General features: G+C 40.8%; 1 protein-coding gene across 2 annotated transcripts; it reads left to right on the top strand.

Annotated features, from left to right (window-relative positions):
• Positions 1 to 10,669: 10,669 nt before the first annotated feature.
• Positions 10,670 to 12,814, top strand: pdzd11 (PDZ domain containing 11). Of its 2 annotated transcripts, none has more exons than XM_042074972.1 (6): positions 10,670 to 10,731; positions 11,130 to 11,225; positions 11,320 to 11,460; positions 11,550 to 11,648; positions 11,992 to 12,052; positions 12,171 to 12,814. In XM_042074972.1, exons 2-6 carry the CDS (start codon positions 11,133 to 11,135, stop codon positions 12,203 to 12,205), a joined length of 429 nt encoding a protein of 142 aa, XP_041930906.1. In that variant the 5' UTR covers positions 10,670 to 10,731; positions 11,130 to 11,132; the 3' UTR covers positions 12,206 to 12,814. The 2 variants fall into 2 exon arrangements, with proteins under 2 accessions (XP_041930906.1, XP_041930907.1); XM_042074973.1 differs by lacking the exon at positions 10,670 to 10,731 and adding an exon at positions 10,748 to 11,041.
• The last annotated feature ends 496 nt before the right edge of the window (positions 12,815 to 13,310 follow it).

Here is a 13,310-nt window from a genome sequence, read left to right as displayed (position 1 = left end):
ATCAGCGAGGCCTGGCGAGACTGCCACCTAGTGATAGACCCACGAAAATGGCCTGGTTTTGAGCTGACGTGCAAGCGTCACTGATTCGACCCAAAGCGGCAACCGAGTTATGATAAAATGTCCAGATAAAATGTCCAGATTGTGTGTTTTCATGAGTTTTCGATCGTCATATATTTCATGTCCATTCATCACAGAGTTCCCAAAATCACATATAAGGTGTATTAGAGTGTCTAGTTTCGTAATTTAAAAAAAGAAGCTAAAAACGTAATATTACGTTTTTTGGCACTCAACGCATGGGAAGGAAAAACGTAATATTAGCCTATGTTTTTGGCACTCAATGAGTTAATTCGCTAAAGTCTTTGTGAAGTTTAAATGAACTGTCACGTTCCATCGAGTTGTAAAATACAGACGTTCAGACCATAGCAACATTGGGCCCTATTTTCGCCACCTGGCGCCTGGCAGAAAGCGGATTATTATTTATTTGTTTTATTAAATGATCCCCATTAGCTTGTAAAGTAAACTTACAAGCTAATGGGGATCCTAAGTTACTTACTTTACTTATTATAGGCCAGCACTCTTAAAGTATAAAAGTAGACACATTGAGTGAGCTTGTGCCATAGCAGTTCAGTCTTCCTGGGGTCCTCATTAAAACATTATTGGGGTAAGTGTTGCTTTTTCCAGGCTATGTTTTCGGTGGTAACCCATTGTCAATCAATAGTGAAAGTAATTAACTGTGTACTGTTTTGTCGTTGACTGACACCACGGTGAAGTTAGTTTCACTTTGCCAAGGAGTTCAAATAATAGACGAGTGCAAATGCCTGTAGGCTATACTCTGCTAGGTTTTAGTAAAGCATGGTTTAGTGCAATAACTGTTCCACGGTCAAGTGTGCAAGCGGATTCCTTCAAATGCACCGCTAACTATCAAAATACCGATGCACTGTTTAAAGTTGTGCTGCTTGCTGTTATGTACGCTCACCCTGCAAGACTCCATTACCAGGTACATTACTGTGTCTTCAATATTGGGGGGACAGGGACAGATACTGACACTTTCAGTCAGAGAATAGGGCCTACACTGTCTATTTATCTCACCTATTATCCAGACATCTGCATGAATAAACCTTTAACTCACAAGGGGCATTAACATGGCCATATAGGTTACCCATAAAAAACACTTTGCTATGTTTTTATAAACAGAAACTACATTTTGTGTGAACGTTAAAAAAGATGTAGGCCTGTCCGACCAGATTTCCGGCTTAGTGCGTTAGCTGCGTGGAGGTGGTTCTCAAACACATGACCACACACACTGGAGCCAGGTGTGTTTGGTGTTACACAGCAGGTCACATTGTCTAAAGGTCTGCCAGCAAAATTCTTGCTTTCGTAAATGGCATGCTCACAAAAGCATAGAATCACTGTGCTCAACTAGCTGGCTACGATTAAGCATTCTGCTTCACCAACCAGTGGCACGCTAATAGATCCTTCTCATTTGCTGATACAGCAACTGGAGAGTCCTACTTCTCTCATCCTCTCAAAGGAACTCTGGATCTCATCCATAGTGACCATTGGGTCCTTGGTTACCTGTCTGACCAAGACCCTTCGTCCCGGATTACTCAGTTTGGCTGAGTAGCCAGATCTAGGAAGACTGTTGATTGTTCCAAACTTTTTCATTTGAGAATAATGGTGACTACTGTGCTCTTGGGCACTATAAATGCTGCAGAATTTTTTTTGTATCCTTCCCCAGATCTGTGTCTTCACACAACCCTGTCTCGCAGGTCTACGGACAATTCTCTCGATCTCGTTTTTTTTGGTTTTCACTCTGTCTGGCATCAACCGTGAGACCTTATATAAAGAGATGTGTGCCTTTCCTTATAATTTTTAGGCACAGGTGGACTCCAATCAAGTTGTAGAAGCATCTCAAGGTCCATTGATAGAAGTAGGATGCACCAGAGCTCAATTACAAGCGTCATAACAAAGGGCCTGAATACCTGATAAATGGAATATTTTAGTCTTTAATTTTTTTTATAAATTTACTCCAAACACTTGTTTCTTTGTGGAGTGTTGGCGTATTGTGTGTAGATTTATGAGAAAAAAATTAATTGAATCCATTTTAAGATGAGTCTAAAACAACAAAATGGGGAAAAAGTGAAGCACTGTTAATATGCACTGTACATGGCTACCAAAGTTATAAACTAGGCTTAACAACAGGTTTACGGTTAAGTGTTCATTGAAATGGTTGCGTTGTTGTTACTAATGTTAGCTGCTATGAACGTAATATGTTATCCGTGAGTAAGTTTTCTGACATCCGTCAGTATGTTTCTGTTAACATTGGCTGTGTTTTCAAATACCGGTAACATACTATGTTTATTAAGATGAGTCTACACAGCTTCTGTGTTTAATTTGGTAGAAACAGCAATGTTACAACATTAAGTCACAGAAAGTTACACTCATATAGCCCTTTCCAGTCCCAGTCAAAGTATGTAGCCACCCACTTCAGTAAATTCATAAAGTTTTCTGCTCTGCTTCTGTATGGGGGCACAATGGATGAATAAGGTCTGTTTTTATTTATCTTGCAGATCGGCGGAAAGTGGACAGCAGTGGAGGACTGAACGCAACTGAGGAATGAAATAAGTGCTTGCATACAATGCATAAAGAAATGCATTTTTCATTCAAGGACTCATCTAATAAATCAAAACAATTTGATACATGAGTTTGTATGTTTATTATTCATAGCCTGTGATGGTTATTTTAACATTCCAATATCCATTAGCAGAATGCTAGTGTGTTATGGGCAACAATGACCCAACCTGTAAGAAATCGAAAATACTCGTTCATTCAACTTTTGACCTATAATCCATATTGAGCTTGCAGAAACTACAATCAAATCTTCAATTTTTCAACGACAGTCAGGTGAAAAAAACAAATTTAGCCGTCTAGCTAGACCCCCATTGTTTTTGCACTTGTTCACGATTGCCCCAAGTGGAACTGCAACAGATTGCAGGTACAATGGAGTTAATATAGCCTGACGAGCCAGACCCACATCAAGATGTAGGGTCTGGGAACTTTCCATAGGCACTGCTCAATCCGAGGGGCGGGATAAACGGTTGTCTTTCAAATTTCATTTGATTTCCATGCATTTTCCCACAAGCGGAGCTAGTTGGCTAAATTGATCAAACCTTTTAGCCTAGAAATCTAGACGCACCCTAGCGGCAGCAAATTACATTTGCTTCCAGGGCTAGTCTAGCAACTCTCCATTGGCTTGTGATCTCGAAAAATTAAACTTCTATCAGGCCAATCAAATCGTGTATAGAGTCGTTAGGTGGGCTTAACATAATGATTGATGGCAGAGTTGCAACGGTTTGGCTTGAATTCCCTGCTACTTGAAAACAAAGAAGATGGATGTTGTTGTTGGCCAACAGTGTGAAACGAGTTAAGCTTGTTTTAAGTTGGCAAAAGTTTGAACTAGCCAACTAGCTCCGCTGGTGGGAAAATGCATGGGACTCAGCGCTGTCCTATTGCGTGCAGAGGGAATTTGAAAGACAACCGATATACCGCCCCTCGGACTGAGCACTGCGAACGGTGGGTCTGGCTCGTCAGGCTACAAACTTTTGCCATTTTAAAAAAAAGTTTAACTCGAGTCGCGATTCTACGGAGCCCGGGAAGGGTCACGTTGGTAAATATTTTTAGACCGCACTATTGCGTTCCCTCGCAATACTTTTGCGTTCCCTCGCAACAACGTTTTGCGTTCCCTCACAATACTTTTGCGTTCCCTCGCAATACCTTTTTGTGTTCCTCAGGATCATTTTTTAAGTTGCTTTGCAGTTTCAACTTGGGCTCCGTACATTTCAGTCCCCATTCACGCAGCGCTGTCAGCACGTTACCTGAATTCAAGCTGGTGTAGGCTAGCCGGCCACAAACATGTAAGTTTGTGAGGGACCACAAAAAGTATTGCGAGGGAACTCAAAAGTTATTGCGAGAGAACGTAAAAAGTATTGCGAGGGAACACAAAAGTCTTTTGTGGGAACACAAAATTATTGCGATGAAACACAATAGTGCGGTCTAAAAATATTTACCAACGTGACCCTTCCCGGGCTCCGTACGATTCAAAGAGCTGTTCGCCAGCACCAGCATCAATCTTCTTTGTTTTCAAGTAGCAGGGAATTCACGCAGAATCGTCGCCTACTCTTAGCCTGGGTTTCCCCATGCTGCCTTACGCGCGCGATTTTATTCACGCTGCTAGGCAGCCTGGATTCCATGGAGCAAATTTTCGCCTCAGTTAGGGGACCAATCACAGAACGGAGGGAGGGCAGCAAGTGGCAAGTGTATATGTAGCCTCGTTCTGGCCGCTGGGTGAATAAGGCGAATTGAGGAGCTGGCTCAAGGGTTATAAATGTATTTTATCATGTTTATTTGTATAATGAAAGCACTGTTTTATATCCATCCATGTGTGTTTACTTCTGGCTCCTTGGCTATCAATTTGGTAACTATAACGGGCTATTGACGTCTTTAAAACATATCGGAGATGCCAAATGTTGAGTTACTGTAGATTTTTTGACGTTAGTCACTCCTCCTATGATGTATTGCTATTGTCTATCCAAAGTAAAGTACCTGTTTCGATGGTGCTCTAAGCCAGTGTTTCTCAAAGTGTGGTCCGGGGACCACTGGTGGTCCGCAAGCTATCCCAAGTGGTCCGCGAGCAGACGTGGTAAAATATAATACAGATGAGTTGTTTGCAATATTGAACCAACTTGTATGTATATCCAAACAGTTCTGCAACACTGTCTATGTAAGATATGCCAGTTTATAGTGTAGGCTAATATACTGTTGAAGTAGGTCTTATCTTTTTTTTTATCCTAGGTGGTCCGTGCGTTTATTTTTTTATTGGTTAAGTGGTCCTTCGTCTGAAAAAGTTTGAGAAACACTGCTCTAAGCGATGCTAGGTAACGTTACTTCTGTTGACATTCAAACAAAACAGAGAGCTAGCTCGCTACTTCCTCCCCCTCCCTCCCATGCAATTGAAACTCTCCTAAACGAGCATCTCATCTGTGATTTGCTGGAACAGTTTGTTATGTTTTCATGGGCTAGGTTTGCCCAGGTTGTTTTTGTTGCCGTTTTTGGAGCCTGGGCAGTCCACAGAGATCGCGTTTTTTACAGTGCATTCAGGACACATGGCAGCTAGCGGATGGTGAGGTGATGTTTGCTGTAAGTGACAAAAAATGTTTTAGCCTAAAAACGTGTGGCATCGCTTAGAGCAGTGGTTCTCCCATGGGGGTACGCGTACCCCTGGGGGTACGTGAAGGCACTCCAGGCGGTAGGTGAGATTTTAAAATATACATATATTTAAAAAGTAGAATCCATGCAAAAATACTTTAAAAACCATTATTTAATACATATTTCAGGAAAATATAAGTTCATATTTCATATAAGTTCAATTTTATATTTCAGTAGGTTATTTAATTTCATTATCCTAAAAACCCAGAGTCCCCCCCATACCAGGATGGTTCGACCCTACCTGTCACATGCAACCCGCCATTACCTGTCAATCACTGCCAAAACTCAAACGATGGAGTCGTGGTTGACGCGTAGCGATGGCACAGGGCACAGTGCTCTGTTTTAAGTCTTTTTTTTCTCAACTAAAAATGCTTTGCGCTGGTTAGGGGGTACTTAGCTGAAAAAATATTTCACAGGGGGTACATCACTGAAAAAAGGTTGAGAACCACTGGCTTAGAGCACCTTTAACTGATGGTCAAATTAACCAAAACTCTGATTTTGTTTTCACCTCCAAGTGGTCAGTTGGAAGAATACAGTTGGAGGACCGATGAATGGAACCATTTTTTCCAGGAGAATCTTGCCATCTATGATGAGGATGACACATGGGTGGACCCAGCAGGACAACAATCCAAAGCATACAGCAATGGAAACTCTCAATTGGTGTCAAGGCCCTGACTTAAATCCAATTCAAGGCCCTGACTTAAATCCAATTCAACATTTGTAAATGGAACTAAAGATCAGGATTCACAAGAGGCCCCCTGGAATCCTAAAGATTTAATAGAAACCAGATAGATTACTTTATTCATCTCCAAAGGGAAATTATAGTGTTCCCGCAGCAGCTAATAATATAAACATATATCACACATATACACACAAGTCAAAAATAATAAATACAACTGGATATAAAGTCTCAAGTGGTTGTTAACTGTGCATGGTCTTTCAGAATAAGATTTTCCTATCATGGCACAAAGGGTAGTTATTGTAAATAGTTATGGCAGTGGGCAGGAATGATTTTCTATAACGGGCCTTGTTACAGCGAAGTTGAGGCAACCTCTAGCTGAAAACACTCTGTTGTCTGACCAGTAGTTTATTCAGTGGATGTGAGGTGTTGTTAAGGAGTTTTTGCAACATCCTTCTCTCAATAACCGACTCTAGGGGCTCAAGTATAGGCTACTTCCAAACATCAACATCCTGCTGCACACATTGAAAGACCTGAGGGGTATTCCAGAAAGGAGGTTTAACAAACACTGAGATAAAACTTAACCTCTGGGTTGTCTGAACCTGTGGCGACTAAACCTGAGCTGTCGGTTCCAAAACACCGGTTACCAGTTAGTTCAATTAACCCTGTGTAGATAACCTAGAGTTGGTCGTGTTCACGGCGAACTTATAAAGGCATAATCTATTGAGAGTCGAAACCATGAGTAAAACCGGCGAAACGAAGAGCACCGTATTTTTCTAAGACGGGGTAGCAAAGTTCTCCTCGAGGCTTACGAGGAGGAGAGAACTGTAATAACTAAAAAAAGAGCAATACTTAAGCGTCTGCCTCCGAGACCTTGCTTGGCAGAGAATAGCCTAACTGACCGTGTAAATGCGTACGTTTAGGATATCCCGTTTAATGTCAAAAGCACAATTAAATAATTCAGTGGACATCACGTAGCCTATTGTATTGACTGCTTTGAATGATGCTTTCTTAAACTAGCCTGCCTTGTCACAGATTGAGTGGGCCATTGAATTCTTTGAGAATCCCAAATGTAATTTTCTATTTTAACGCGAGTTCTGCAGCTGCATCATCGCATTTTTGCGCTCCATCATCGAAAGGGTGAAGAATGTCGGAAGGCATGGGTAGCCTATTGGACACATTTCGGTGCACATTTGGTTACCATAGTTACTTACATAGTCTGATCATATTTGAGCGTTCTGGAACTGAAATCCCAGGTTTACCGCTAACTCTGGGTTAACATACCCAGTTAAGCCAGTAAACCTGCTTTCTGGAATACCCCTCTGAGCTTTCTCAAGAAGTATAGTCTGCTCTGTTCCTTCTTGTACAGTGTACACAGCCTCAGTGTTGCACTTCCAGTCCAGTTTGTTATCCAGATGTACACTCAGATATTTGCAGTTTTCCACTAGCCTACCTCCACCTCTTTCCCCATGGTGGAGGCAGTGTTCAAGACAATCTGTTTAGAAGAATGGGCCAACACCACACCTGAATACTGCGACTGATTACTTATTAGACATTCTCTGGGATCTTTTACTGTCAATGGTATGACCAGAGAATGTCTAATAAGTAGGCTAATCAGTCGCAGTATTCAGGTGTGGTGATGGCCCATCCGTAGACGGGCTCTGAAGATACCCTTTATGCCATAGACTGTACCAGAGAATGTCTAATAAGGGGAGAACCTTCACTCTTGGAACGCTTCCGGTGTGGTACTGCATCTAGGGGCGCTCGCGGGCGAGTCCAGAATGAATGGAGGTCTATGGAGCTGTACCCCTCAAAATCCACTTTTCTCGGGATATAATTTTTTTTCAAGTAATTTGAATATTGTATTCGAAAGGGGAGGCAAAGACAATACACTTGGTTGAGTATTATATTTTTTAAAGTCACTTAATTGTTCTAAAAAGCCTTTCAAACGTGTCAATGACGTCATTCATTGGCGTGATCATAGCATAGCATAGCATCAATGCTAGCGTGTTATGGGCAACAACGACCCAACCTGTAAGAAAACGAAAGGACATGACTCCCGGATTATTTCACTTTTGATTGATAATCCATATCCATTTTGCGAAAAATAAAATAAAATGAGGGTTTCAGTTGTTAAATAGGTGAAAACAATAAATGTAGCCATGTAGCTCCATAGGACCCATGTATTTTGGAATCGCCCGCGATCGCCATCTAGGTGAACTCTGGTGAACTGCAGCCAAGTTCGGTTTGTATGGGATTAATAGAGAGTGGGGAGGCTCTCCGTAGACGGGCTCTGACTGTACAGTCTATGCAGAGAATGTCTAATAAGGGGAGAACCTTCACTCTTGGAACGCTTCCGGTGTGGTACTGCATCTAGGGGCGCTCGCGGGCGAGTCCAGAATGAATGTAGGTCGGAGCTGTACCCCTCAAAATCCACTTTTCTCGGGATGTAATTTTTTTTCAAGTAATTTGAATATTGTATTCGAAAGGGGAGGCAAAGACAATACACTTAGTTGAGTATTATATTTTTTAAAGTCACTTAATTGTTCTAAAAAGCCTTTCAAACGTGTCAATGACGTCATTCATTAGCATGATCATAGCATAGCATAGCATCAATGCTAGCGTGTTATGGCAGAGACTTTCTAATGTGGAGACACAGCACTCAAAAAATACTCCATAGAAATGCATGGGGCTAGTTTGTCACGCCAATATGGCCGTTGTCTACACATATCCCACCCCTTCCTCGGCAAAATGTCGACATGTGAATACATTGAGCCAATCATGTGGTGTGATGTGAATACATTGAGCCAATCATATGGTGTGTTGTGAAGACATCGTGCCAATCATGTGTTGTGATCTCGCCACTGGAGCAAGATTGGTGTCGTGAAGCCTTGCGCACGCGCAGTTCGACCCAAAGACTGTGCCCGATGAGTGCCCATAAAACGTTGGTATATGGCTGCCGAGTGGAGGGACTTGCCTAAAAGGACTTTAGTTATGGCAACAACGACCCAACCTGTAAGAAAACGAAAGGACATGACTCCCGGATTATTTCACTTTTGATTGATAATCCATATCCATTTTGCGAAAAATAAAATAAAATCTGAGGGTTTCATTTGTTAAATAGGTGAAAACAATAAATGTAGCCATGTAGCTCCATAGGACCCATGTATTTTGGACTCACCCGCGATCGCCATCTAGGTGAACTCTGGTGAACTGCAGCCAAGTTCGGTTTGTATGGGATTAATAGAGAGTGGGGAGGCTCTCCGTAGACGGGCTCTGGTCTATGCTTTATCAGAGCCCGTCTACGGAGAGCCTTGCCACTCCGTATTAAGTCCCATTGTACCGAATTTTGGATGCAGTTCCACCAGAGTTCCACTGGGGGCGATCGCCATGAGTGCAGAATGAATGGGAGTCAATGGAGCTAGACGGCTAAATTGGTCTCTTTCACCTGATTGTCGTTGACAAATCTCAGATTTGATTGTAGTTTGTATAATTTCAACATGGGTTATAGGTCAAAAGTTGAATGAACGAGTACTTATGTCCTTTTGATTTCTTACAGGTTGGGTCGTTGTTGCACATAACACGCTAGCATTGTGCTAATGAATGACGTCATAGACACATTTGAAAGGCTTTTTAGAGCAATTAAGTGACTTTAAAAAATATAATACTCAACCAAGTGTATTTTCTTTGCCTCCCCTTTCTAATGCAATACTCAAATTACTTGAAAAAAAAATTATATCCCGAGAAAAGTGGATTTTGAGGGGTACAGCTCCATAGACCTCCATGCATTCTGCACTCGTGGACGAGCGCCCTCATGTGGAACCACAGAAGGAACTGCAACCAGTTCAGAAACCGGAAGTTTTCCGAGAGTGGCAGTTATCCCTTTTTTTTTGCTTTTTTTTATTATACAAAAATCACCATACAAATTATAACAAATAGGGGTACAAGAATTCAACACAAAGAGGACATCATATCAGAGCATATACATATAGTTCTGTCATCTTTTCGGCTGTTGAGTCCAACAATAGTGTCCATGTAGAATTTGACTTCATTTTTGAAGGCTGCAAAACAAGGTTTCCCTCCCCCCATTTACGTTTATGAATATTAAATTTTCCCAATAGCAAGAGCAAATTTATCGTAAAGACAACATTTATATTAATGTCTGCATTTTCATAAAAAAAAATAACATTCTTTTTCTGAAGAGTAACATTGCACAACCATACAGCACTACACATATTTTCTAATTCTATCCAAAAAAACCTTGAGTAGATACATTCGTAAAATAAATGATAAAAAACAGTTTCAAGCGCACAACCACAGAAAACACACATGTCAGATATATATATCATCTCTGTATCTTTTAAGCAAAGAGTTGGTGGGGTAAAATAAGTGGATTATTTTAAAATAAATTTCTTTGATTTTGTTGTTTAGAACATATTTATTAAGACCAAACCCTATCCCATTGAATATTGTCAAAGATGCCACCCCAATAACTTTTACAACGAGGTGTGAGGGTGAAGTATTATTTGTCTTAACCATTTATTGTTACATTTTCTATTTTTTATGTTAATACCATTCAGTAAAATATCTGTCTGTAGAGTTGATTGCTCATGAGTTCTAGAACCCAGCAATCTCAAAAAAACATCAGGCAGTGCAGCAAAGACTATACTGTATTCTCTGGGATGTATTGGGACAGTTCTCCCCTTATTAGACATTCTCTGGCTTTATGCAGTCGTCATACCACGTGATAGGTTGCTAGCGTTCATTGCTTTGTCAACTTCCGGCTGGTGAGTTGTTATCTTCGAGTTAGCTTGCTAACATAAATTGTTTGAATTTGAAACTAATATCAACAGAAAGTTTAAAGATAATCTTACAACACTTGATGGAATATCTCTGTCGTTAGCCTTAATCAACAGATTCGGTCAGGTTTATTTCTGTTCGTTTTTTTAAAGTACTGTCAAATTACCTTACCACTCTCCTCTGGACCAAAACCATCGCAGTGTAACGATAGCTGCTAACGTTTATGTTATGCGACTGAAACGCTGTCAGATTTCCTACACATTTTAACGTTTTATCTGGGTCTATAGATTGTATTATGTAAGTAAGTCAGCATTACTGGATCATAGATCAGAAAATAAACATGTCAATTCAAATAACGTCATGTATGTAACGTTAATGTCCAAAGGCCATGGACCCAAAAATACCATACGATGACTACCAACTACCCGTGGTTTTTCTCCCTTCGTACGAGAATCCACCGGCATGGATCCCTGCACAAGAGGTAGCTTGTTAAAAAAAAAAACATTACTTTGACACTCATGGAAAGTAAAGGCATTACCTTTTCTATCGTAACATTTTGTCTGTCCCTCTACTAGCGCGTCCAACACCCAGACTATAACAATGAACTTACACAGTTTCTTCCTCGCACCATCGTCTTGAAAAAACCTCCTGGAGCCCAGCTTGGCTTCAATATTCGTGGAGGAAAAGCGTCACAACTTGGCATCTTCATTTCTAAGGTTGTTTGGCCAGCCTTGAATTGTCTGGTGGATTGCGATTTGGGAAATAGTTGCAATGGTGTCATTTTCCTGCTGCTTGTATGCTATAGGTAGTCCCAGATTCTGATGCACATCGTGCTGGACTTCAGGAGGGAGACCAAGTGCTATCTGTAAATGATGTTGACTTCCAGGACATCGAACACTCCAGGGTAAGAAATGGTAGCAAGCCAAGATATGAATCTGAAAATAGATGTTGACAGCTATTACACTAGCACTTAACTTATTTTTTTTTTAAATTATTCACTGTAAATGTGCAAGTCAGGGGCCCTAAAGAGAATAACATTTCATAGATGTTGAAACCTAAATCTCAAAATGATAGCGCATTGGATAGAAGTAGTTTTAGTCAAAGAGTACTCTAATTTAAATGTAGCCTACTTTAGCAGCTTTAATGCACATATTACCTTAAATGAAGTGTACTGACTATGATTAGACGTTGAAATGCTGATTAATGATAATGATACATTAGAAATGCTGATTGTCTGTACTTTACAGGCTGTTGAGATTCTGAAGACAGCTAGAGAGATTTTGATGAGGGTGCGCTTCTTTCCCTACAGTAAGTATATAAATAAAAACAGTGTGCTCTGTTAGTTCACTGGCATTGAGTGTAGAAAATAAAGTAATTGATATATGACATGAATATTTAATGAGACATGTTGCCTATGAATCCTCAGATTACCAGAGACAGAAGGAGAGAACTGTACACTAGGTGGCAGAGGAGTGTTGCATATCCAAATGATGCAGTCAAATAGGTCGAGATGTTATGGAGAGAATCACGTCATTTTTGCCCTCCCATGGACTACAGACTCCCTCTTTAGGTATGGCTGGCTGGACTTAAACATACTGATCCTGGCTTCATGATATGTTCCCATACACACACTTACAACATCTACCAGATAACATCACCCAAGTCAACCCTATCCTCCCCAGCAGAGATGCACTGTTCAATTGCTCAGAGAGGCTGAGTAGGTGTCCAAGATGAGAGGTTTGGTACATTGTAAAATATCAGGAAAATGTATGTATGAATCATGCCTCAACAGTAACGACAGTTCTATAGTAATTATTTATGTATAAATATCCGAACAAGATCTTGCCTTGTACAGTGCATGGAAGCAATGGCAAAGCTTGCTGCTTTTTCCATTGTCATCATTAGGTCAGTTAGTGACAAGCAGCAAGTGAAATAACAGAAATTTTGTATTGCATTAATTGGAATGTTTTTTTTTTCTTTTTTGAAAGTGCTTTTAAAGTGTAATTCCGGCGAAAATTGACCAAAGGGTGTTTTTCTATATTAAAACACATCAAATAATTGTTGATCAACCACTACAGGGCTTGGCCTGGTATATGCTATAGCCCCAAATCGCAAACAGTGGATTAGCTAAGGGCAATAAGCCAAACGCTTCCCAAATAGCATTTTTTAATCAGTGATATTGTTTAAAACAGCACCAAACCTCGTCAGTAGCTTGCTTAGGGTATCTACACATAAAACAAAACACCAACAACCTAGTTAGCAAACCCAGAGTTTCACCAGATTAAGCCAAAGTCCTTTTAGGCAAATCCCTCCACTCAGCGGCCATATTGCAACGCTTTTTGGGCACTCATCGGGCATCCTCTTCGGCAGAAATGTGCGTGAGCAAGGCTTTATGACACCAATCTTGCTCCAGCTGCAAGTTCACAACACATGATTGGTACGATGTCTTCACAACACACCATATGATTGGCTCAATGTATTCACATCACACCACATGATTGGCTCAATGTATTCACATGTCGACGTTTTGCCGAGGAAGGGGTGGGATATGTGTAGACAACGGCGT

Source organism: Alosa sapidissima, chromosome 20, assembly GCF_018492685.1.
Source record: "Alosa sapidissima isolate fAloSap1 chromosome 20, fAloSap1.pri, whole genome shotgun sequence".
In the NCBI taxonomy this organism is placed as follows: domain Eukaryota; kingdom Metazoa; phylum Chordata; class Actinopteri; order Clupeiformes; family Clupeidae; genus Alosa; species Alosa sapidissima.
This window is presented reverse-complemented; position numbering and strand designations above follow the sequence as displayed.